Source organism: Halichoerus grypus, chromosome 9 (assembly GCF_964656455.1).
Source record: "Halichoerus grypus chromosome 9, mHalGry1.hap1.1, whole genome shotgun sequence".
Lineage (NCBI taxonomy): Eukaryota > Metazoa > Chordata > Mammalia > Carnivora > Phocidae > Halichoerus > Halichoerus grypus.
In genome coordinates, this window is record NC_135720.1 from 129,824,927 (window position 1) to 129,848,045 (window position 23,119).

At 35.7% G+C, this 23,119-nt stretch overlaps 1 protein-coding gene across 6 annotated transcripts in view; it reads left to right on the plus strand.

Moving 5' to 3' along the window:
* Positions 1-23,119, plus strand: part of HIVEP1 (HIVEP zinc finger 1) — a 140,352-nt gene that overhangs the window by 71,386 nt on the left and 45,847 nt on the right. For all 6 annotated transcript variants that reach the window (XM_036115827.2, XM_036115828.2, XM_078055701.1 and 3 more), the window contains exon 3: positions 3,078-3,131. In XM_036115827.2, the coding sequence (XP_035971720.2) occupies positions 3,078-3,131 (54 nt within the window). The remainder of the gene's footprint in view (positions 1-3,077; positions 3,132-23,119) is intronic.

Here is a 23,119-nt window from a genome sequence, read left to right on the forward strand (position 1 = left end):
TCCTCCAAGTACATTGAGTAAAAATTGAATTAATTAGAATTCCATCTGAAATACAGTAGGAACTCATTACATAAGAATGCATTACTCACTTTAGATTTACCAACATGGTGTGGGCGTATCTATTTTTATCTTTAAACAACAGCAACAGAGAAACTGTAGTTTATTTCTGAATGTGTAGTTCTCTGAGATTGTTACCTCAGATAACAGTGACACTGGGGAGGGGGTGATAGAGATGGCTCCGAATCTGAGATCCTATTCTAAACAACAGCCCCAGCCCCCCAAGCCAAGGCTTATAATAATGAGATCCTATATTATTGCCGGGAAGTGTTAGCCTTGGTAAAGGGAAAAGGGTAAAAAAATAAAAGGTAAAAAAGATGTGTAGGTAACTGCTGCTTATATCTGGTTCAGAATCCAGCAGTGGGTCGTAAAATCAATGTAGCTGGCTGGGCAAGGCCGCATTTTTCATTTTTAATAGGAAAAGATAGAGGATGGAGTGTGGGTAAGTTTGTTTCTGAATTACGTATACACATAATAGTACACATGTATAATTGGTTGGAATGTAAAAATAGATTTATTGCTCTAAGTCATAGTGAAAAAAATGATAAATATTGCTTTAAATACCAGTAAATTGCCTTGTCTGAACCAATTAAGTACGTACAATGTATGACCACTTTCTCTGTGATTTTGGAGTGTCTTTGAAACACCATGTTTTACCTGGAGAATCATAGAGCATAGGTTAAATATAAACAGGACTTTTTTTTTCTAAAAATTGAAGCAAAAGCTTTGAAAATTGGCTGTTAGAAGCCCTGTACATGAAAATTGTATTTACCTATTGAACTGGAGCCTTAGGTAAAAGCATTTAAGTAGATGCTTATCCCTTACATAGATGTCCTACATCTGCTGATTTATACACTGTTATTATGAAGAGAAAAAGGCAACTTAATTGAAAATTTAAGAAGAAAGAGTAGTGTTTTGTGATCCCATGTAAATTGAGGTCATTTTTGTAAGAATTTGTTTGGTTAACGTGCAAACAGAAGGTAGCCCAACCTCCATATACTGAATAGTAACTGTTCTTTAAATATATGTTACATCATGAGTTTTTGTTGCTTTGAGCCACAATTGATTCTATTAATAAACAGTTGTTTTATTATATAATGCCAAATTATGCGTGCATAAATCTTAAACACAGTCATTACTACTGTGAATATATAGAATACGTATATATTATTTATGATTCTTGAGTTTGGATGAACTGCTGGCATAGAACTAACAGTGTTTTTTCCTTTTTATGTTTCTCAAGAGCTGTATATTTAAATTATATGATTTGTTTCTTTATATTTTTGCAGGTCTACAGTGTAGTTAGTATATTTTATTTTTTAAAAAAAGTGGCCCTTGCCCTTTTGTTATTTATGTTAATGTAGATTTCACCCTTGCATTTGGTATTTTTCTCTTTGAAGTAAAATTACTGCTGAGGCAGGTTCCACTTTCTACATTTAATAAGAGGTTTTTTGTTTATTTTGGGGTTTTTTTTTTTTAGGACAGTTTCCAGTTTCAGTTGTCATTTCATGAGAAGTGATTAAAATTTATAAATAAGAAAAATTGTAATATTTCTACGGGTTATCTCTACTTATACGTCTCATTCTGGATCTGAGAATTAGCAGCAAAGAAATAGGACATTGCTGTGGGGATATATTTGTCAGGATAAAAACTTACTTATTTTTGACCAACGCTGATAGCATCTAATATTTCAGACTAGCTTGTCTCCTTTATTCTGCTCCTCCCACTCTGCCTTTATTTTGTAGGCTGGGTGGTCAATATGCAATTAAAAGAAGTTTGGTCAGTAAATTGGAGGTTCTCTTGAGTTTCTGGCTTTCCCGGCAAGGTTGACGGGAGAAGCAGCAGGTGGACCAGGGTTCAGAGGGCCTGTGGTGGGATCTGCGTCTTTTATTTGTTTGGAAAAGGATGCATTTCGGAGGTTCATCTGTGGCCAGTGGTGGTGGTAGGGGTAGCTTTGGAAACCATTTTAGGGACTGGGGGTGGATCCCCAAAGGCATAAATGACTGAAGTACCAATATTTTGAAAGCTTTTAAATGGTACTTCCATGGACTAACTATAACATTACATAATTATTGGTTGTGTATTCATTTCAGTACAAAATAGTTCCCTGGGAATTTTGTAGCTTCTGCCGTTATCACGAGCACTTAGACCCCTGTATTAAACTTGGAACTGGTTGTTGTCATGATCATCAAATAAGGTGCATTCTTATAAAATTTAAATTAATTGTTAGCCAAGGTAGAACACGTGCTGCTTTTACACGATCCAGTGGTGCTCAGAGCCTCAGATCTAAGAGCTGTCGGCTCGGGGCCCCCACTTGGCTCCCTCTCCCATCTGCTCCTGGGGAGCCTCCCAGGGCCTTGTTCGGTGTCACTTCCGGGTTACACCTGCTCCTTCAGAACTGGTTCCAGTGTAACAGTTCTGTGGTCAGTACTTGGAACATAGGATGTCTTTAATGCAGTTCGCTGCCCTCACACTTCATAAATGACCATCCTGTTACCAAGGCTTGGCAAGACGGGTAGGTATTAATTAAAGCTACTCTTCGGCTCCTCATTTCATTTATTTCCCGGTTCTTCCATGTTTGGCATAGGTCTCAGGCCATCTGTGAACTTGGATTAGACTTGTTTCTAAGCCAGTGGGCGTTTGTTATATCTCTCTAATAAAATCCTTGTTGGGCATTTGTATGTCTTCATAAGGAAAGTTTTATTTTTAGGTACTTTTAGGCACCTAGACATTTTTTAACGATAGTTCAGTTTTGAAATGCGCTCATTATTTGCATTATGGAAACATTAAGTGGAAGTGGTCCTTGTGACCAAGACATGATTGAAAGAAGAAATTCAATTTTAAAATGAGGGAATAAATCTATCATTATTTTGACAGTTTACACGTATTTATTTCACAAATAATTCATTCAATAAATATTTATTATTTATCAGTCACCATGTATAAGTAGTATGTTTGTTTTTCTGTATTCTTATTTGTGTATGATGAATTGATTTGTAAAATTTCTTTGTTTTTCTTAGACAAAATTGAAGAAGCACAAAAAGAACTTAATGGGGCAGAAGTGTCAAAAAAAGGTAAATTAAACTCAACTGTAATATAGACTGTATTCTTAACAGTGATTCCTATACAGCTGCCTTATAATCACAGCCTTACTAAATCTATCACTGTAAACATATCACAAAATTAAAAATCACCTTAGACTAACTGATGCCTAAAAGTATACGGGCTCTGCTTTATGAAATGCTTTAGCTATGTAGCATGTTCTGTAACTGTTTCCCATGTATTTATCTATTGCTGGTAGGATTCTGAAAGATTGTTGCAGTTCTTTTGAAAGTCCTGTTTATGAGACCGTCCCATAGCAAAAAAAGTACAAATATAATGACTAATGATGGCTGTTTACACATATATGTGCCTATGTGTGTTCTTGTGATGCAGTATTTTTTTGTAATGACAAAAGCCTAAGACAAATAAAATAATATGAATGCTAGTCAGTGGGAAAATAGTTGAATAAATTGTAATACATTCATATTTTCAGATACATTATATACCTTTTTAAGAAATGTTATTTCAGTTGATGGTGATGATTTATTGCTGAGTGAGGAAAGTGAAATTGCACTATAGCTTATAAAATATCTCAGTTTCTTTGTTCAGTCAAATGACAAAGGTATACGCATGAACACATACATATTTACATGCATACTCGTACATATGATTATACAGGGCTGGACAAAGTTTGCAAGGACTATGCACAAATATATAATGGTGGAAGAAGGGGCTGAGGAAGATTAACTTTTATTTATGTGGCTTTGTGTTTTTTATTAGTTATAATGGTTATTATTTTGTATAAAAAATAAAAAGTTTAAAGGCAAAAATTGATTGTCATCATAGAAAACACACTGGTTACTTTTCCAGGTAACAGGAAAAAATACATTCACTATAAACCAGCCAGTGCAGAGGGGAAAACAGTGTGAGGTGGATAGTGTTCTAACCCTATATGTTAATGAGAAAAATTGATTAAAAAGACATAATTAAATCTCCCTTTGTAGCATTTATATTTCATGATTTATTATTTCCTTGTCCTCCTTAAATCTTCTTCTTCTTCTTCTTTTTTTTTTTTAATCTGGTTAGGTTCCCAGCTAACTAGGTGTCTTTAGTAGAAATATTTCTGGCTATGCAGGTTCTTCATCCCTTGGGCCAACCTATGAACCTTCAAGATGGTTTGGGGGTGGTTTGAATAGTTAGGTTGTGATGTGCAGCAACCTTGAAGTGTCTCCTCCGTTTTCCTTTTCTCCCACTCCCTTCTTCCCTGCAATCTGGAAAGTCCATAACAAATAAGCATAGTTAATGACATTCTTGCTAAAAAGTCTAGAAAGAACAGAGAAGTTGCTGTAGCCATGCTGTCCCTTCCAGTGGTTGACTAAAGATCCCTTCCCCCATCGCTGTAGACAGACAGCATTTAAGACACGCAGGCTGTCAGAGATCTTTTACATCCAGTAATGGTTTAGAGCTGCTTCAAGTAGAAAAATAAATGTGTGCTTGTTTTCCTTTTCCTTCTTTCTCACTCCAGTGGCAGAGTTTTAAGAACAGTGAACTAAAGGCCTGATAGGAAGGAGGAAATGAAACAAAGGTTCTAGAAAAAGAAATTGGATAATGAGGTTCAGAATAATCTAGTGGGCTACATTTGGCAGGCTACATTTATTTAAGACCTAGGATGAATACCAAGTGAGCATTGTTCTGTGCAATTCACTGCCTAGAATTACAACTTGGCTTTCATTTTTACGTACACATTCTGGGCAAATTAAAAATAAAACAGCTTTTCCCTCAAATATAATTAAGGAATAATATCAGTTTGTCTTTAACAATATGAGATAAAATCTTTGAGTAATAAAAGTGTTAAGATTTCTCAAATCTTTGCTGAGCTGCCTATTTTATTCAAGGAAATTGATTTCTTCAAATAATGTACTTTAAAATTTTCTTGTTTATTATTTTTATTAAGACTAGTCACCTAGGACAGATCACTTTTTCACTATTCTTTCAAGATGCTTTTGTTCTTTCCCCCTGAAAGTTTGACTTTTTCTTCTACATCTGGTTATTTTTCTACAATGCTCATGGTTCTGAGGCTTTGCTTCCATAGAAGATAGTGTAGTCCTTAACTTATCTGTGGATCTTTCTCCCCTTTCCTTTATTTTTACCATTAGGACAAGTAACTAATTTATCTTCAGAAGCATCTACGTTAATGGCAGGCCCTTACAAAAAAAATTTTTAAAAATAAACCTTGCTCGTTGATAGATTTGTATTGTTTTCTAACATTTTAAGTAAGGATTAATCTGTTTTATATGGTGGCAAAGAAAGTGACTTGGCCCATTACACACCAATAAAATAAAGAAGGATACTGAATTATGTATTTCTTTTATTCTTTCTGCATGTGAATGAAAATTAGATGACTTTGATTTATTTTGATTTTAATCGGTTTGGGGATAAAGAGAACATGTAACATTCACATAATTCTCTATAATGTCATTATATTCTTCCTTACAGTGCTCTTTACTTGTTCTTAACATCCATTGTATTTGACACTATTCCTAAAATTATTGCACGGGTTTAAATAAAATAAATAGTGAATGTCACAGATGTGAGAATGGAGTATGTTATAAAATAAACTTAGGAGAAATAAATAGATCAGTTTCTCAGGAGAGCTTTCATGTGCTTTCTTTGTCTAAGTTTTAATTTTAATAGTTTAAAATTTTTATCATACAATATTTGATACCTATAAATTAATAGATGTGACATATAGCATAAAAATAACATCGTGCTCTTTGATTCCACTACCCGGTGTAAGTAAGAACTGGTGCATTGTCAATACTGTTGCATCAACCTGCATGCTAGGCTCTGTTTCATCCCACTGTCTGCTCTGTTGAGGTATTTACCTCCTCAACTTTGTGTTTATTGTGTTAATGCTTCATGAAAATAATTATACTTTTTAGTTTTGCCTGAGTTTGAGCTTTAAAAATAAAATTACATTGTATAATTTTAACAGCTTTTTCACTCAACATTGTTTCTAAAATGTATACATGTTGTTGCATGTAGCTATTTCTTTTTATTGCTGTAATAATGTTTTATTCTGTGAAACAATATGTGCCTCCATTCTCTTGTTGATGGATTTGAGTTATTTCTACCTTTTTGCTGTCACAAACAGTGCGACTGTGAATATTCTCATATCCTAGTGCACATCTGTGAGTTTTCCAGGGCATATAATAGGGGTATAATAGTGTCTAAGAATTCATTTTGTGCTTGGAATTGTCAACCCTTTTATTTTTTCTAGTTGGGTAAAAAATAGTATTTTGTCCTGCTCTCGATTTATTTTTCCCTAATTTGTAGTAACATTAAACATGTCTTCATTTGTATTCCACCTTCTTGAAATGCTTATTAGTATCTCTTATGCATTTTTAAAATCTTTGTTTTTTCTTAATATATCTTGGATAACAGTCCTTTATTCATGTTACGTGCTTTAATTTTGGGCTTAATTTTTTACTTTATTTAAAGTGCCTTTTAGTAAACAAGCTCTTGATTTTAATATTACCAAAGTATTAGGCTTTTTTCTTTTATGATTAGTATTTTTTTTGTTTGGGGGATTTTTAAACTTATTTGCTTGTCTTATATTCTTCCCTACCACAAGGTCACGCATATTTTTTTCTCTATTTTCTTCTTTAAAAAGCCTTTCACATTCAGATAAAAAAAAAAAATCCATCTGGAGTTGATTTTTTTAAAAAACATAGTATCAGGGTTCCAGTTTTGTGGGGATTCTTTTTGTTTTGTTTTTGTTTTGTTTTTTGTTTTTTTGTCCCTGAACATGTATTTTTTAAAATTTTTTATTTATTTATTTTATTTATTTGAGAGAGATAGCGACAGAGATCATAGGCGGGGAGGAGAGGGAGAAGCAGGCTCCCGCTGAGCAGGGAGCCTGACGTGGGGCTTGATCCCAGGACCCTGGCATCATGACCTGATCCAAAGGCAGATGCTTAACCGACTGAACCATCCAGGTGCCCGGTCCCTGAACGTGTATTGAGTGGATTTCCCTTTACTCTCTGTTTCATACTAATTTTCCTTATATGTATGGGTTTGTTTCTTGGCTCTCTGTTCTGTTCTGTTTATGTATCCGTGGGTTAATATCACAGTGTATTAATTACTTCACTTTATGTTTTTTTTTAAGATTTTATTTATTTATTTGAGAGAGAGAGAATGAGAGAGAACACATGAGAGGGGGGAGGGTCAGAGGGAGAAGCAGACTCCCTGCCGAGCAGGGAGCCCGATGCGGGACTCGATCCAGGGACTCCAGGATCATGACCTGAGCCGAAGGCAGTTGCTTAACCAACTGAGCCACCCAGGCGCCCGACTTTATGTTTTAATATACAGTATAGTAGGGCAAATTCCTGAAGTATTTTGACTATGTCTTGTTTTTTGCTCATCCATTTAAATTTTAGAATCAACCTTTAAGAGAATATGTTGGGACCTTGTTTGGGATTACATTGAATTTGGGGCAAACTGTTGTCACAATTTTCAGGCTTGCTTTCTATAAAAATAGCATATTTTTGATACATGTGTTTTCTTTAATGTCTTATTTTTTCCATATGGGTCTTGTATTTATTTTATTGAATTTATTTGTTGGAATGTTATTTTTTTGCTTACTTCATTGATTGTATGTATATATATGTGCAATTGTTTTCTAGTTCTTGTTGACAAATAGAAATGCAGTGTATTTTTTTGTATATTCATCTTGTATCCAGCCACTTGGCTGAATCATTCATTCTGAAAATTTGTCTGCAGATGCTTTAGATTTTCTTGTAAACAGTCATATCAGCTGGAAGTAATGAAAGTTTTGTTTCTTTCTTTTTTAAATCATTGTTCCTTTATTTATTTTCTTGTTTTACCCAGTTGGCTTAGTAAAATATCAAAAGAATGGTAGTGTTGGCATCCTTGACTTCTTGATTTTAAAGGGAATGCTTCTAATATTTCACCATTAAAATGTTTGAAGTCTTTTTTTGGGAGGCTGGGGTCATTTTTTTTTTTTTTTTAATAGCTTAAGGAAGTTATCTTTTTGATTTATTGAGATTTTTAAAAGAATCATAAGGGCTCTTTTTTTGATCAAATGTTTTTCTTCATATGTAGAGCTGATCTTCTGGTCTTCCTCCTCTCCTTCTAGTGTTTAAACTTCACTTGCATTCTTATAATAAAACCAATTTAGTCTTGATGTTTGTCTTTTTAAACACACTGCTAGATTTAATTTGTTAATATTTGTTGAAGAATTCTGTATCCATGTTCAAGAGACAGTGGTTTTATTTTCTTATAATTTTCCTTCCCTGATTTGTCTCAGAATTATACTAGCTTAACAGAGGAGATCTGAGAACTGTCCTCCTGCTTCCCATGGATGTGATTAATATTGGAATGATAGCTTTATAGGAAGGTCTTATTATATATTTTGACTTTCAAGAGGGATTGAGGGTAGATTTTTAATTATCAAATCAGTGTATATAATAACAGGGTTCTGCTCAAGCTTTCTTTTTTTTTTTCAATCAGATATATATATTTGTTACAGTGGTATACATTCTGTCAAGTATTCACATTTATTGGCAAAAAGTCATTGGTGGTATTCTCTTAGTCTCTTTCATTGCTACTGGATTTTTTCATTGTTAATTTTGTTCATTTGTGCTTTTTCTCGATTAGTCTTGCCAGAGGCTTATCTGTTTCACTTCCTTATTGTTATACCAACTTCTGATTTTCTTCATATTGTATTGTCCTTTTAATTTCAAAAGTTTTGCTTTTTATTATATTTTTTCCTCTTTGGGTTTATTCTGTTATCAAATTTCTTAAAGTTGGAATTTGGGCTAATTTATTTTAAGCCTTTATTCTTTCCTACTTGAATCACTGAGCTATTTTATTACTTTCTGTGTATTGCTTTATTACATTGTACATAATGTCATATTTGTTGCTTTCACTAATTTCTATGCCAGTTGTTTCTTTGACCCTCTTGACAGAATTTTTTTTCCCCCACATTGTTGGGGATTTTATTTATGTTTTTGTTAGTGATTTCTCACTTCATTGCATTCTTACATTAACTTTTTTTTAAACTAGTTTGTATTTCTAAAACAATTCGCTCTGTTTCTGAACACCGTGTAATCAAAACTTTCAGGGAATGTCCTACAAAAATGCTCCTAGATTTTATGCTAGAAATTCAGAATTCAGCACTTTCTAAATTTACCGTGTTACAAAGATTAAATAGCTGAAGTTGAAAGATGTCAAAGAACATTACCCCCAGAGAGTACAAGCAGAAAGTGGTATGAGGAGGTTTTAAGTCCTTGTCTTGGACTGTGCTGTTCTAACATTATCCTGCATTATAACTGGATGATTGCTGTGGTCCAGTGGTAGTTGAATCTGTGATAGTCCTGTTCTAAATTACCCGTTGAGTGATGAGATTATGATAGCAGTCACCTCCTTTAAAAACACTGTGATAACTCAGGAAAAATAGGATTCAGCCAGTTGGGTCTAGAAAAAGGTGGAGATTGTAGGTCAGCTTGCTTTGGAATGTTTCACAGTAATTCACAGCAAAATCCTGAAATCGTCCCTGTAATGCCAGTACTTTCCTTCAGCGTGGTGGTATCACTCTGACCTTTTAAACTCCAGCCCCCAGAAAGTTGATTTATGTAAACAATAATTTCTGTTAATCATCCATTTTACCCTGTATACAAGAGTAATGAGGTCCTAAGACACATGTCTGTGTAGGTTATGTGGCTTAAGAAACATGGTAAGATGGGCGCCTGGGTGGCTCAGATGGTTGAGCGTCTGCCTTCGGCTCAGGTCATGATCTCAGGGTCCTGGGATCGAGTCCCGCATCGGGCTCCCTGCTCCTTGGGAGCCTGCTTCTCCCTCTGCCTCTCTCTCTCTCTCTCTCTGTCTCTCATAAATGAATAAATAAAATCTTTAAAAAAAAAAAAAAAGAAACATGGTAAGGAATCTGCTCTGCTGATTAGCTAGTGGTTTTAGACTTGCTCCGAGGAGGCACTTGACAAGTAGGACTTTTGTTAACATAGGCGTAATGTATGCCCGGGAATTACCCTCCCGTTATCTGGGGAAGCTGGAGGGAAGTTAGGTTTCTGTGTAAAACTAGCCTGCGTAATTCTGAAGTGAGAGTGACAGACTAATGAGCAGAAAACTAGATTGTGGGACTCTAATTAGCGTGTAAATAAGAAACCTAGAGTTGGCTCACCTACTTTCCTAAACATCTTTTTTTTTTTTTTTAAAGCTTGCCAGGAGAACAATAGGAGTACGTTTGCCAGGAGGACAAAAAATACTCCCATGTTTTTTCTGTTTTAAATACCACACATGCTATTTTTAAAAATGAAGGCTGATTTGTGATACTATTTTATGTTAATAAGGTTATGCTTGAATGCTAAAGACACTCTCTTCCTTAAAAATTCTGCTAAGTATACTTAATAGAAGGGTTTGTTCCTAGATTAGGGGCGATGAAGTCCTTCCTGAGTAAGACTAAAATTGAAGTGGCATTATGGAAAATTTGGGCTGATTTTAGTAAATTAAAATAACAATGCAATCTAAGGGAAGATTAAAATTTTTTAAAAATAGTCTGGGAGCAAGTTTGTGCACTAGCACAAAACTTAGTTAGCATCATCAAAATGCAATAAATCTGGAAGGGCATTAACAATTTACAAAATGAAAGTTCCCTGCCAGAGGAGAGGCCAGCATAGTCTTTCATTGAGATGTCCGAACTTCAGAGTATTTTAAAGGAATGAAGTTTTATTACTTTAGTGTATAGTAATACTTACTAGTTACGTATGTACTCTTGACAAGTTGTGGTCCTTAGGTTTATAAATTAATTGCTGGGAAATAATGTATTTAGATGAGCAAGTCAATGGATGTTTATTTTAAATAAAAACATCTATAAATTCTACTTTCTTCTTAATAAATGCCCTAAAAAACTCATGTTTTTCTTGTAAGGTTGTTAGTTCATTCTTTTATTCAATAAATTTGTATTATGCGTCAGCCATTCTTTGTAGCCCTGGGAAATAGGTAGGAAAGAAAAAGTCTAACCCCTAAAAGGATAACTTTTAACTTTACTGCTCTTGCCCAAATTATCGTGAAATCTGAATTGATAAAATCAAAATCCATGAGGTTTTATGTAGACTGTCAGCAGTGCCTAGCAAATTTCCCTTAGGAAAACAGCAACAGATTTTCTGGGGTTTTTTTTAGGGGAAAAAGTCATCTTCTTTTAATGATTTATTTCTTGGAATTTTAGATTTAAACGTTAAGGTTTCATGAAGTATTCTGAGTATAATGGAGGATGCTAATTTGAATTATAGGAAGATTAGTATTGTTTTAATTATTTGTTCAGTGTGTATGACTTAAAGGTATCATATGTCAATCCTGTCAATATTTTGAGATTTAAAAATACCAAATCCTAAGAGATGATTGCCTTTCAGATAGACTGCCAGCCATATAGAAGATGATTTGCACAATGATAAATAACATAAAACATTTTTTAGTACATTAGTGTAAAATAAATGTCTTTAAATATTCTGTACTCGTGGTGTTTAAACGCAAAAAAAAAAAAAAAACTAGGGGCGCCTGGGTGGCGCAGTCGGTTAGGTAACCAACTCTTGATTTCTGCTCAGGTTGTGATCTCAGCATCATGAGATCAAGGCTGCGTCAACCGCTGGTCAGGCTCCGCGCTCAGCGTGGGCTCTGCTTGGGATTCTCTCCCCCTCTCCCTCTGCCCCTCCTGCACTGCTCTCTCTCTCTCTCTCTCTCTCTCTCTCAAATAAATAAATAAATAAATCTCTTTTTTTAAAAAAAATGCAGAAAAACTAACACTTTGTTTCCCATAAAATGCAAGAGGCAAAATCCTTAATGTTTTACTGTTAGAAAATTCTGTTGCTGATTACTATCTGTTGAGGAATCATTCATTAAATCTGAGACTTAGGTAGTTAAGATTTTTATTTTATAGGATTCATAGGATATCACAGGCTTGCATTCTTTTGCACTTTTATTGCATATTCCATTGACTTCAAGATGCTGTTGATTGTGAGATGCACAATGATTTCATGCACCATTTAGAAAGGGAAAGTCACTGCCCATTAAATCATGACACAGTGCTCTTATAATTGACTAGAAGATGAATCCTGATTTCAGGGAGATTAAAATGCTTGAAACATGTTTGTTTGAGAGTCTACAGAGTATGTACTTACGTCCACTGCTTCATTTTGTGGTAAGAGAGGTGAAGTGGTTCAGATGGTGATGTGTGGATTTGAGCTGCTTTGAGGACAGCATCCCTAAGAACTGTGAAAAACAAAGGAATGGATCTTTTTCTGTTGGTTCACTTGGGAATTCATCGGAGAATGATAAGAGGACAAAAACAGGTTAGGTTCAGCTTACTGTCTTTGCTTCTTGGGTAACTGACCTCATACATACACTTCCGTATTTTCTATGTAAATAATGTTTCAGGGTGACTTAAAAGAATAGTGTGTTTACTCTTGATTTAGTTAGGCATTTCTCCACTTGGCTGCTGTGATCTCTGTGTGGGGCAAAAGGAACAAAAGGGAAGTGAGCTCAGGTATCTCTTGCCTACAGAGAGACTTGTTCTTCTCTCTTCCACAGATGAGAGAAGGCACTAGACGTGTGGCATGAAAGTGAGGCATATAATTCCAAGGAAGAAGAATAGAAAATAAAAGTGAGGGGAGGCAGAATCAATTGAAAATGGATTAAACAACTGGGAGAAACTCTGGAAAATAAATTTAAAAATTAAAACAAGAACAGTTTTGGAAATCACAAAGTATCATTTCACCCAGATATGATATTCTTTTGTCAGTTTCACGATTCAGAGTGTGTTTTATTGGGCTGGGCTGCATCTGAGAAGAATTTCAAATTTTGAAGGATAATAACTTAGAGTTTTGTCCTGAGCACCAAGCAAAGAATGAACTCCTTCCTTCAAGAAAAGATTTGGAAGCCACAAATGAGATTCTGTGGATGAGTGAGGGAAGGTATGAAGAGGGCTGAAGAATGTTGAAATGAGAACAAATGTAGGTGGTGACGTCTGCGCAGAGGCTGATGTTGAAGTGGGGAAGCAGATTCGAGCAGACTGCGTAACAGGTTGTGTGGGGAGTGCGGCCCGCTCCCTGCACGGGAGCAGGGAAGGGGGCTGTTGCTATGGGTATGTTGATTTCTGCAGGCCTATCACCTATTAGAAACTGTTTAACAAAACCCCTTCATGGCTTTCTGTGGCTCTTGGCATGAAGACAGTGCTCCAAAACATGGCGCCCGTGAGACCTCATCTCACTAAGCTACGCCCCTCATCTGCTCACCCAGCCTCACCAGTTGGTCTCCTGTGATTCCTCCAGTTCAGTTTTGCCCACTGTCTCCCCTCACCCCCCACACTTGGCTCCAGTTCCTGGTGCATACAGTAGGCATTTGGCAAATATTCGCTGAATAAATGAAGATGGGTGGGTAGGTGGATGAGAGAGAGAAGAATGGCTTCCTTCACATTACAGGCAGGACTTTTAGACAACATGTACTATTAATTTCTTCTATTTTTTTTTTTTTTGAGTGTGGCTACGTAGATATTTTTTATTTCTCCTGCTGTAACCTAGATGGTATTATCTGAAATAATTTTTTTATTATATTAAATTATCTGTATAATTTAATTGTATATATCTGCAGTGATGTACAGAACTCATTTATGTATATCTCCCTAACAAAAACAAAAGCTTTCCTCTAACCCTAAGGGACTATGGACAGCTACTGCAAAGGAATCCTTTCTCGTGACTTTATCTAAACAGTATGACTAAACCCATTCTTGGTATACTTTGGTAATATAATTACACATTAGTTAACCTGGTGGGAGGTTATGATGTTCTGAATGAAAATTTGAGGATTTCAGACTTCTGAAGGTTCAACACTACAACCCCAAGAGCCTTTGTGGTAGAAATGGTTATCAAATAGATTTCATACTTTCTTGTCTTGGTAATAGCATTAGCCTCAATTTAAACATTTTTTCTTTTTTCTTGTTTAAACTCAGGGTCAGTCACGTGCTGGTCCCTGGAGGAAAGGAGGGAACAGTTGACGGCATTTGCAGTTTGGTGAAAATACTCCTACCATGGCCGATTCCAAGCTACTGATGGTTGTGTAGCTTACAAAATTCTTAACTATTTAATAGGACGGTTTTAAGCACATATTCCTCAGAGAATTTATCACCTTGCTGTATTTTTCTTGTGGATTCAACCATAGAAAGAGTAAGACCTAGAGCGACATGGGCCCCAGTCCTTAGTGTAGAATTTTCTTAGAAAAATCGCCAGGGTTTTTGGGCTCTTTCTTGTGGAAGGGAACCAGAAGGATACCAACCTGAATGACCTTCAAGGCTGGGAAATCTGACTGTCTTGTAAACTTATTATTTGAGTGGAAGGCTGAATCAGCCTTCTACCAGGTGACCTTCTTAAACCTGCAAAAGTACATCCAGATATTTGGTTTGATTTTCAGTGTCAGCTCTTTTGTTAGCAACACTGAGATTTTTATCTTACGCTTCTCCAGCTCACTATTTTTGCACAGGCCATATCATTACACATTAGAACAACTTATAAAAATAGAAAATATACTTATTTAATCACGCCTCATCTCAGTTGTTACTTTTCTACCTTCTTCGATAACCTAGCTATAACATAGCCAGAGAGGATGAGTTTCTCTGAGGTGTTCTTTAGAAGTAAGGAAAAGTACTTATCAAAATCGTAAATAAGGTTACTATAACAAATCTGTAACTATATACTCGGGTTCCTTTTTTAGTGGCATCTTGAAAGACATAAGTTATGTAAAGTAATAATTAGAGCAGTATTTTGTTGGAGTGGACTATTTGTGAATGTGATGTTGTATAACAATAATATGACAAAAAAGGGGGAAAGAGAATAGAGCTATAGAGGCATAACATTTTCATACGGTACTGGAATTAAGTTGGTATAAATCTGAAGTAGACGCTGATAAGTTAGAACATAAGGTAAGCCCGAGAGCACTACAAAGAAAATAACTCAAAAAAAGTAGTGAAAAAATCATTGAAGAAATTAAAATGTTATGCTAGGAAATATTCACTTAATATAGAAGAAAGGAGAAGTGGAGGAACAAGAAAGGTATAAGCTATGTAGAAAACAGAATGCAAAATAGCAGATATGAGCCCAGCAATGGCAATAATAACGTTTTTTACATGGAAATTGATTAAATAATCCCATCAAAAGGCAGAGATGGTCGGACTGGTTAAAAAAACAAGATCCAACTATATGCTGCCTACACCGAGACGCACTAGATTCAAAGACGCAACTAGATTGAAAATAAAAGGCTAGGAAAAGAAATACATAAACAACCAACATAAAAAAGCCAAGTAGTTGTATTAATAATAGACAAAGAGACTTAAAATATAAATAGGGGTGGGGCGCCTGGTGGCTCAGTCAGTTAAGCATCTGACTCATGATTTCGGCTCAGGTCATGATCTCAGGGTTGTGAGATCAAGCCCTGCATTGGGCTCCACACTCAGCAGGGAGTCTCCTTGAGATTCTCACTCCTCTCCCTCTGCCCCTTCCCCCCTCCAAATAAATAAATAAATCTTTAAAATAAATACGTGTGTGTGTGTTGTGTGTGTGTGTGTGTGTGTGTGTGTGTGTGTGTGTGTATAAACAGGTATTTTCTAAAGATAAAAGAGTGAATCCGTCAGGAAGACATAACAAGTTAAAAACACATATCTACCTAACAATAGCACCCCAAAACATGAAGCAAAACTGACAGAAATGAAGGATCAAGTAGACAATTCGTCAGTGTGGTTGGAGACTTCAGTACCCCACTTTCCATAATGGACGGGACAGCTAGGCAGAAGGTCAGCAAGTCAATAGAAGACTTGAACAGCCCGATTAACCTGCTGGACCTAACAGACATCTATAGAGTATTCCACCCTACAAGAGTAGAACACACATGTTCTCCACTGTGCATATAAGATTCTCCAAGATAGGCCATAACTGAGGCCATGAAACAATTTATCAGTAAATTTAAGAGGACTGAAATAATACCAAGTCTGTCTTCAAGCTGACCATAATGCAATGAAATCAGTGACCAAAAAAGTATACACACTTGAAAAGTTCTTCTGATCCTACATAATCCCCCAGAGGAGAAATGGCAGTCAGCAAAGCAAAACTTTTATGTCCAGATGATTTAGAGACTTTCAAAAACAAGTATACTATGAACATTGCCATGAAATTGATAGAAGGATTCTACATTAGATTATCTATCCATGAGGAAGGTAACAAAGGCACAGGCCACTGGGAATGCTTTCTTTGAAACAAAAATATAGCTTGCTATAACAAATTTTTAAGGATTACATTTCTTCCAAAAGAACAAAAAGTTGTTCAAATAATTAAGCAAGAAAGGGATTATACAGGGAAATGTATTTGGAACAACAGTCTCGTTGTCCTCCTTTTGAATAAGACAGAGCATTTTAGCAGCTGAAACTTTTTGCAGAAAAATAAACTTGTCACCCAGTGTCATTACCTTGTCATTTCTTAAGGACATATTTCTAAAAGAGATTAAGTATTATTTTATTTTTATGTTAATTTAATACTCTATTCTGATAGTGTTCAGTCTATTTAAAATAACAGTTTTTATTTTATATTCTAATAAAATAGAATGTTAGAATAATGTTGGCTCTTTTATAAACTTATTACAAGACATCAAATAAAATACGTGTTTATGATGTTTTTATTAGAAGTGTATTAAAAATTTGGTTTCACTGGAGCTAAAATAAAATACTAGGGTTAATTCCAGCTACTCAGTATTATAGGAAATAAATATTGTAATACTGGTTGGGCCATTTTGTTCTAGTGATATAATTGCAATCCATGATGAAATAATATAATAATAATAGGATGTTGATGATATAATAACATTATCATTACCATCAACAGTAGCAATGGTGGTATTAGAACAGAAGTGGAGGTTTCAAGCATCACACTGTGCTTCCTACATGCGTTACCCAAATAATCCTCGCAGCACTGTGCAGTCCCGTTACCTACACAGTAAAGTACATGTCTGAGGTCGCGGAGCCGGTGATGGGTAGGACCAGGACTTAAAGCCAGGCTTCCCTCTGTTAACTGAGTGGACGGAGTGGGAGAGTACGAAGAGTCTAGGCCAGTTTGTGATCTTAAACAGGTGCACGAATGTCCATGCTCTGCATGCTGAGATTGGCCTAAAATATTAATTATGTTGATCTGACAGGACTCTATTGATTATATTGGGTAGCTTTCCTTATATTTAATCATCTGGAAAGGTTACTTGGAAGTTTGAGTGCGTGGAAGGAGAGGACCATATGCAGGTCTTATATTCTTCCTCAGTGAGAGGTCTGTTCAAGTTTTCACCTTGTTGGATCAACTTGATTTATAACTTGTTACATTCTGTATGTTATTCAAGTTTCCAAATATCATAAGATGGAATATAATATTCTCTTCTTATAATTTTGAATGCTTTTTCTGTTTTTTTTATCATACCCTTTTTCAAAACCTAAGAGCTTTATTATTGATTACACTGATTTTTATATTTAATTAAAATTTTCAAAGGTAAGTATTACTTACTCTACTTTAAAAAAATTTTTAGGGGCACTTGGTTGCCTCAGTCGGTTAAGCATCTGCCTTCGGCTCAGGTCATGATCTCAGGGTCCTGGGATGGAGCCCCGCATCGGGCTCCCCGCTCAGCGGAGAGCCTGCTTCTCCCTCTCCTTCTGCTGCTCCCCCTGCTTGTATGCATGCTCTCTCTCTCTCTGTGTCAAATAAAAAATAAAATAAAAAAATAAAAAATGTTTTTTTTAAATTTGATTATGTCTAACTTTATTTTTGTTTTTATTTTCTTTTTTCTATATTCCTACCATCTTATTTCTCCAAAATCATGTATTAGCTGCTTAGCGAATTATCTCTTATGTATAAAAATGTCCTACAGCATTCATTTGCCGTTCAGTGGTTAATTACACAAATATTTGAGTACCTATTTTGCCCATATCTGCTAGATTTTGATCTATATTATTTTCAGATACCTTTAAATAAGCAATTATCTGTTAGGTTCTTAATTTGTTAGTTGAACTGGTTTGGGGTTGAGTATTTTATTACATGTTTATGAGAATATATTTGTGCATGATGAATTTAAAAATGTGGAACTTTAGGTGACAGATAGTAAGGGTCTCCTGTGCCGTCTTTATACTCCAATCCCATAGTGGGTTTTTTTTTTATTCCAATATAATTAACATGCAGTGTTATGTTAGTTTCAGTGTATAATATAGTGATTCCACAATTGTATACATGACTCAGTGCTCATCACGGTAAGTGTCCTTTTAATCCTCATTCACCTATTTCACCCTCCAGTGTTTTTAAATTAGTTTTGAAACTTTATGTATGAAGGTTTTCTTTTAACCAAGATTTATAAGTTAGTATGTCTCTATTTTATGACATTTTCTTTGTGTGTTAAAACCTATGTGTTTCTCTTTCCTGACTTTTTGCTACGTCCTAGCCTGCTAATGAATTCCGACCCTCCCCTATAATTCTATTTCTCTGTCTTTTGAAGAGTTTTTAATGTATGTTGTTGCCTCTCTATAATATTATAAAAGCTTAGTAATGTTGTCTCTTGCATTGTTTAAACCTTTAGCCCGATGATTCGGGGTCTTAGTTGGGATGGGAGTGGACCTCAGATTCCACTTAGCATTCTATTCTTGCATTTCTTGTCAGGGCTGAGGTTATTGTTCAGGAATGCTGCTGACCTTTGATGGCTTTCCAGTGTATTCTTCCATTAGGAATATTAACAAGGCCTTTGAACCCACTTTGATTGGTAGAACTCCACTCACATTTCACTGAATGCTCCAACAGCTGCCCCGGTCTTCTGCTCGAGGTGGCCCTTAACGAGGCTCGGTGACGCTCTCAGAACTTGCTTTTGTGCCCCTGCTGATGCCAGACTTCTGGAACTTCCCACCGTGGGGCTTGTTCTTCCTCACAGGGGCTAGCCCACTTGCCCTGCTTTGGACTCACATGCTCTCATTATCGTGTATTCGGATTCCATATGCCTTCTTATTTTTCACACTGTTGCTGCTCATTTTGCTTTAGCCACATATTAATCGCACTTTTCCCTCTTTGTCTTACATCTCCAGTTTCCCATCCAGGATAATTTTATTTTACTTCAAGAATAGTCTTTAGTTTTCCATTAGCGCAGGTCTGTTGTGACAAATTACTTCAACTATCATTTATTAGAAAATGTCTCTTTCGTTTTCATTCTTGGAAAAATGCTTTTGCTTAGTATAAAACTAGAGTCTTCTAGCTTGGCAGTTTATCTCCTCGAGCACGTTGCTGCTGTTGAGATTGTCACTTGTGAGTCTAATTATTGCTCGTTGGAAGGTTGATCTGTCTTCATTTTAATGTATTTTCCCGAGACTTTTAAGATTTTGGGCCTCGTCTCTGCCTTGCAGTTTCACAGAGAGGTGAATAGGTGTGACTTCTCTGTATTTATCTTGTTTGTGTTCCATGGCACTCTTGAATTTGTAGAGTCCTGGGTTTCATTCAGAAGGGCCCAATTATTTATGTCCTCACCGTCCGAGATTCCAGTTCCAGTCTTTTCGACTCATCCTTCGTTTAGAATGTCTCCATTTTGCCACCTTTTGTCTCCGGTACTGTATTCCCTGTTGTTTCTCTTGACTCTTCTCCCAGTTCCCGGTAGTAATCTAAGCTTAAATCCATCCATCTAAATTTGCTCGTATTTTTCCAGTTCTGTCATTTATATTTGGCTTTTCAAACACACTCGCTCTCTTTTTATACTTTCCCATTTTCCTCTGGAATTTTCAATATGCTTTCAATATGAACAGCATTAGTACTTTGATTTTAAAGTCTCTGCATATCAATTCCAATATATTGGACCCTCATCGATCTCTTTGTGATAGTGGTACTTTCATTCTTTTCTTAGGCACCTGGTTGTCTTTGAATAGTTAGACATTCTATTTTAAAAATTAGTGAAATGGGTTTGGAGCCTAAGTTGACATCTTTCTCCAGAGAAGATTTTGATTTGCTTCTACGAGGCTCTTAGGAGAGCTAACAATCCAATAACTTAATCCGGTTTTGGGGTCTTTGATTTTTCTGGTCACTGGAAGTGAGTTGCTATTCATTTGAAGCTTGCTTGGTCTACATCCAGTTCTCTCTTATTTCTAGAATAAAGCCCTTCAGGCTCTCAACTGGGAACAGGTAGATTTCCATAGGGACTCCATGGATGGCATGCTCTGGATTCTGTCATTTATACCCTTAGCTCTTTTAGATTGTCAGAAGAGCTGCTCAGCCATTTAGCTGCTCCCTCTGGACAAATTTTCCCTGAGCAAAAGGAGCCCAAATGCTGAATTCACCTTTTTGGACTTTTATCCTCCCCTAGCTGTTGCGGCCCACTATTCACTATCTCCCTACTGTTTCAGCATCTTCAGTCTGATAATATTTATAATTTGTTTAGCTATTCTGTTATCCTCAGAGGAGTATCATTTGAATTAATTACTTAATTCCCCATTACTATAAAAGTTCTTTATATATTTAGAGTACCAACCCGTTATCTGCCTTATATGTTGCAATATTTTTCTTTTTGTCCTTTGCTTTTTTCATATATAAAAGAAATAAAATCTTATTTTTAAGATTTTATTTATTTATCTGAGAGAGAGAGAGTGTGTGGAAGTGGAAGGAGGGAAAGGAACAAGCAGACTCCCTGCTGAGTGTGGAGCCCGATGCTGGGCTTGATCCCATGACCCTGAGATCATGAAGTGAGCTGAAACCAAGAGTACGACACTCAACCGACTGAGCCACCCAAGCTCCCCAAGGAGTCTTTTATATACACTCAGAGTTCTTCCAGAAATCACTTCTTTCTGTGGTTTTGTTTCTTACATTGAATTAATGAACTTAGTGTGGAATGTGGTGTTTGTTCAAGATATACTTTCCTTTTTGGTTCCGTGTGTGAAACCTGCGTATTTAAAAACTGTATCATCCTTTACCAGGATTTTGAAATATGCCACTTTTTTGTATACTAAATGCATATATACGATGCAATCTTTGTATGGGCTTTCCATTTAACCATTAATCTGGTTTTGAGAAAATATTATTTAATCATTTAATGCCTCTCCATGTTGGTGTCCTTATATCACTCTTTTTTAGAATTTTATTATCTAATTTAGAATATTCTCCCAAATGAAGATTAGAGTCATGTGACATTAAAAAAAAAGAGCAATTTTTTTTTATTGTTTGAAATTGTATAAAGTTTAGAAATTTGAAAAGAACTGAATTGATATCTACAAAATATTCTTTCCAGGAGCATGGTGTGTTTCTTTGTTTTGTAAGTCTTTTTTTAATCATATCAGAAAACTGTTTAATTTTTTGGTATGTTTTGAATACTTTGTGCCAAATTTATTTCTAGGCATTTTTCTATTTTTGTTGCTGTTACAAATAGAATATTCTTGCCATTTTATTTTCTAACTAGTTATTTTTGGTACAAGTGACAAGATTGATATTTTTATGTTTTTGGGAGATATCTACCTTCCTGAGCTCTTTTTAGATATACTAGATTTCTGGTTATTTCTCATAGGTTCTCTAAGAAACCATTATATTATCAGTAAATAAGGCTACTTTCTTCCTTACCATTATTTATATCTCATTTCTTTTTATTGCTGTTGCATTAGCTAGATCACCTAGAGAACTGATTAAAAATCAGTGATCATGGCAAAAATCCCCTCATTGTCCTATTGTTCAAGAGAGATTTCTCTAGTGTTTGATTTTGAGTGTTGTGTATCGTGGGCATGGTAAATATTTATTGAATTTTCCTACTTCTCTAAAGTTTTGTTTTGATTTTTCTGATTTCTCTGTGACTTCCTCTCTGACCCCTAGGCTATTTAGAAATATGTTGTTTAATTTCCAAATATTTGGGGGTTTTCCAGATATCTTTCTACTATTTATTTCTCATGTAATTTTGTTGTGGTCAGAGAACGTACTTTGTAGGTCCTTTTAACCTTTTTGAGCAGCAGACCATTTTTAAATTTAAGGTCACATGTGCCCAGTGGCTACCTATGACTGCATAACAAATTACTATGAACTTAGCAGTTTAAAAAATACTTAACAGTTTTGTAGGGCAGAAACCTGACATGGTCTCACTGGGCTATAATCAAGGTGTTAGCAGGGCTATGTTTCTTTCTGGAGTCTGTAGGGGAGAATCTGTCTTTTGCTCATTCAGATTTTGGCAGAATGAAACTCCTGTGTCTGTGGGTCTGAATTCCTCCTGTCCTTGCTGGCCTTCCCAGCTTCTAATGTCCACCTTGTTCCTTGGATCTTGGCTCCCTTCCTCCATCTCCATAGCCAGCAGTAGCTGGTCAGGTTTGTCACACTTGAGATCTCTCCCTCTCTCTCTCTTTTTCTCTCTCTCACACACATCTTCTTCTGTCAGTTAAGTTTGAAGAGGTCCTGTGATCATCCAGGATACTCTCCCCATTTTAATGACCATAATCTTACCACGTCTACAAAGTCCCCTTTGCATATGTAAAGGAACAAAGTCTCCAGTTCCAGGGATTGGGGTATGGACATTTTGCAGAGCTATTATTTTGCCAAACACACTACCATATTGGAAAATGCAGGGTCACACTGCATTATATTTTAGAGTGATGGAATTTTAAAAATTCTTCTTCAGATGTTCTTTTATTGTTAGCATTTTCAGAGTTCTTTATATATGTAGATCCAAATTAAGGTTTTAACATTTCAGTACAGGCCAGCTGGCAATGAATGCTCTCAGCCTTTGTTTTTCTGTTAAAGTCTTTGTTTTGCCTTCATTTTTGAAAACTGTTATCTTTTGATGGAGAATTCTGGGTTGGCCATTTATTTTTTCTTTCAGTAGTGTGAAAATGTCACTGTACAGTTTCTGTTGAGAAGTCTGCTTTAATTTTTATCTTTGATTCTCTGTGTGTAATACATTTTTCTAACTTCTGGGTACCTTC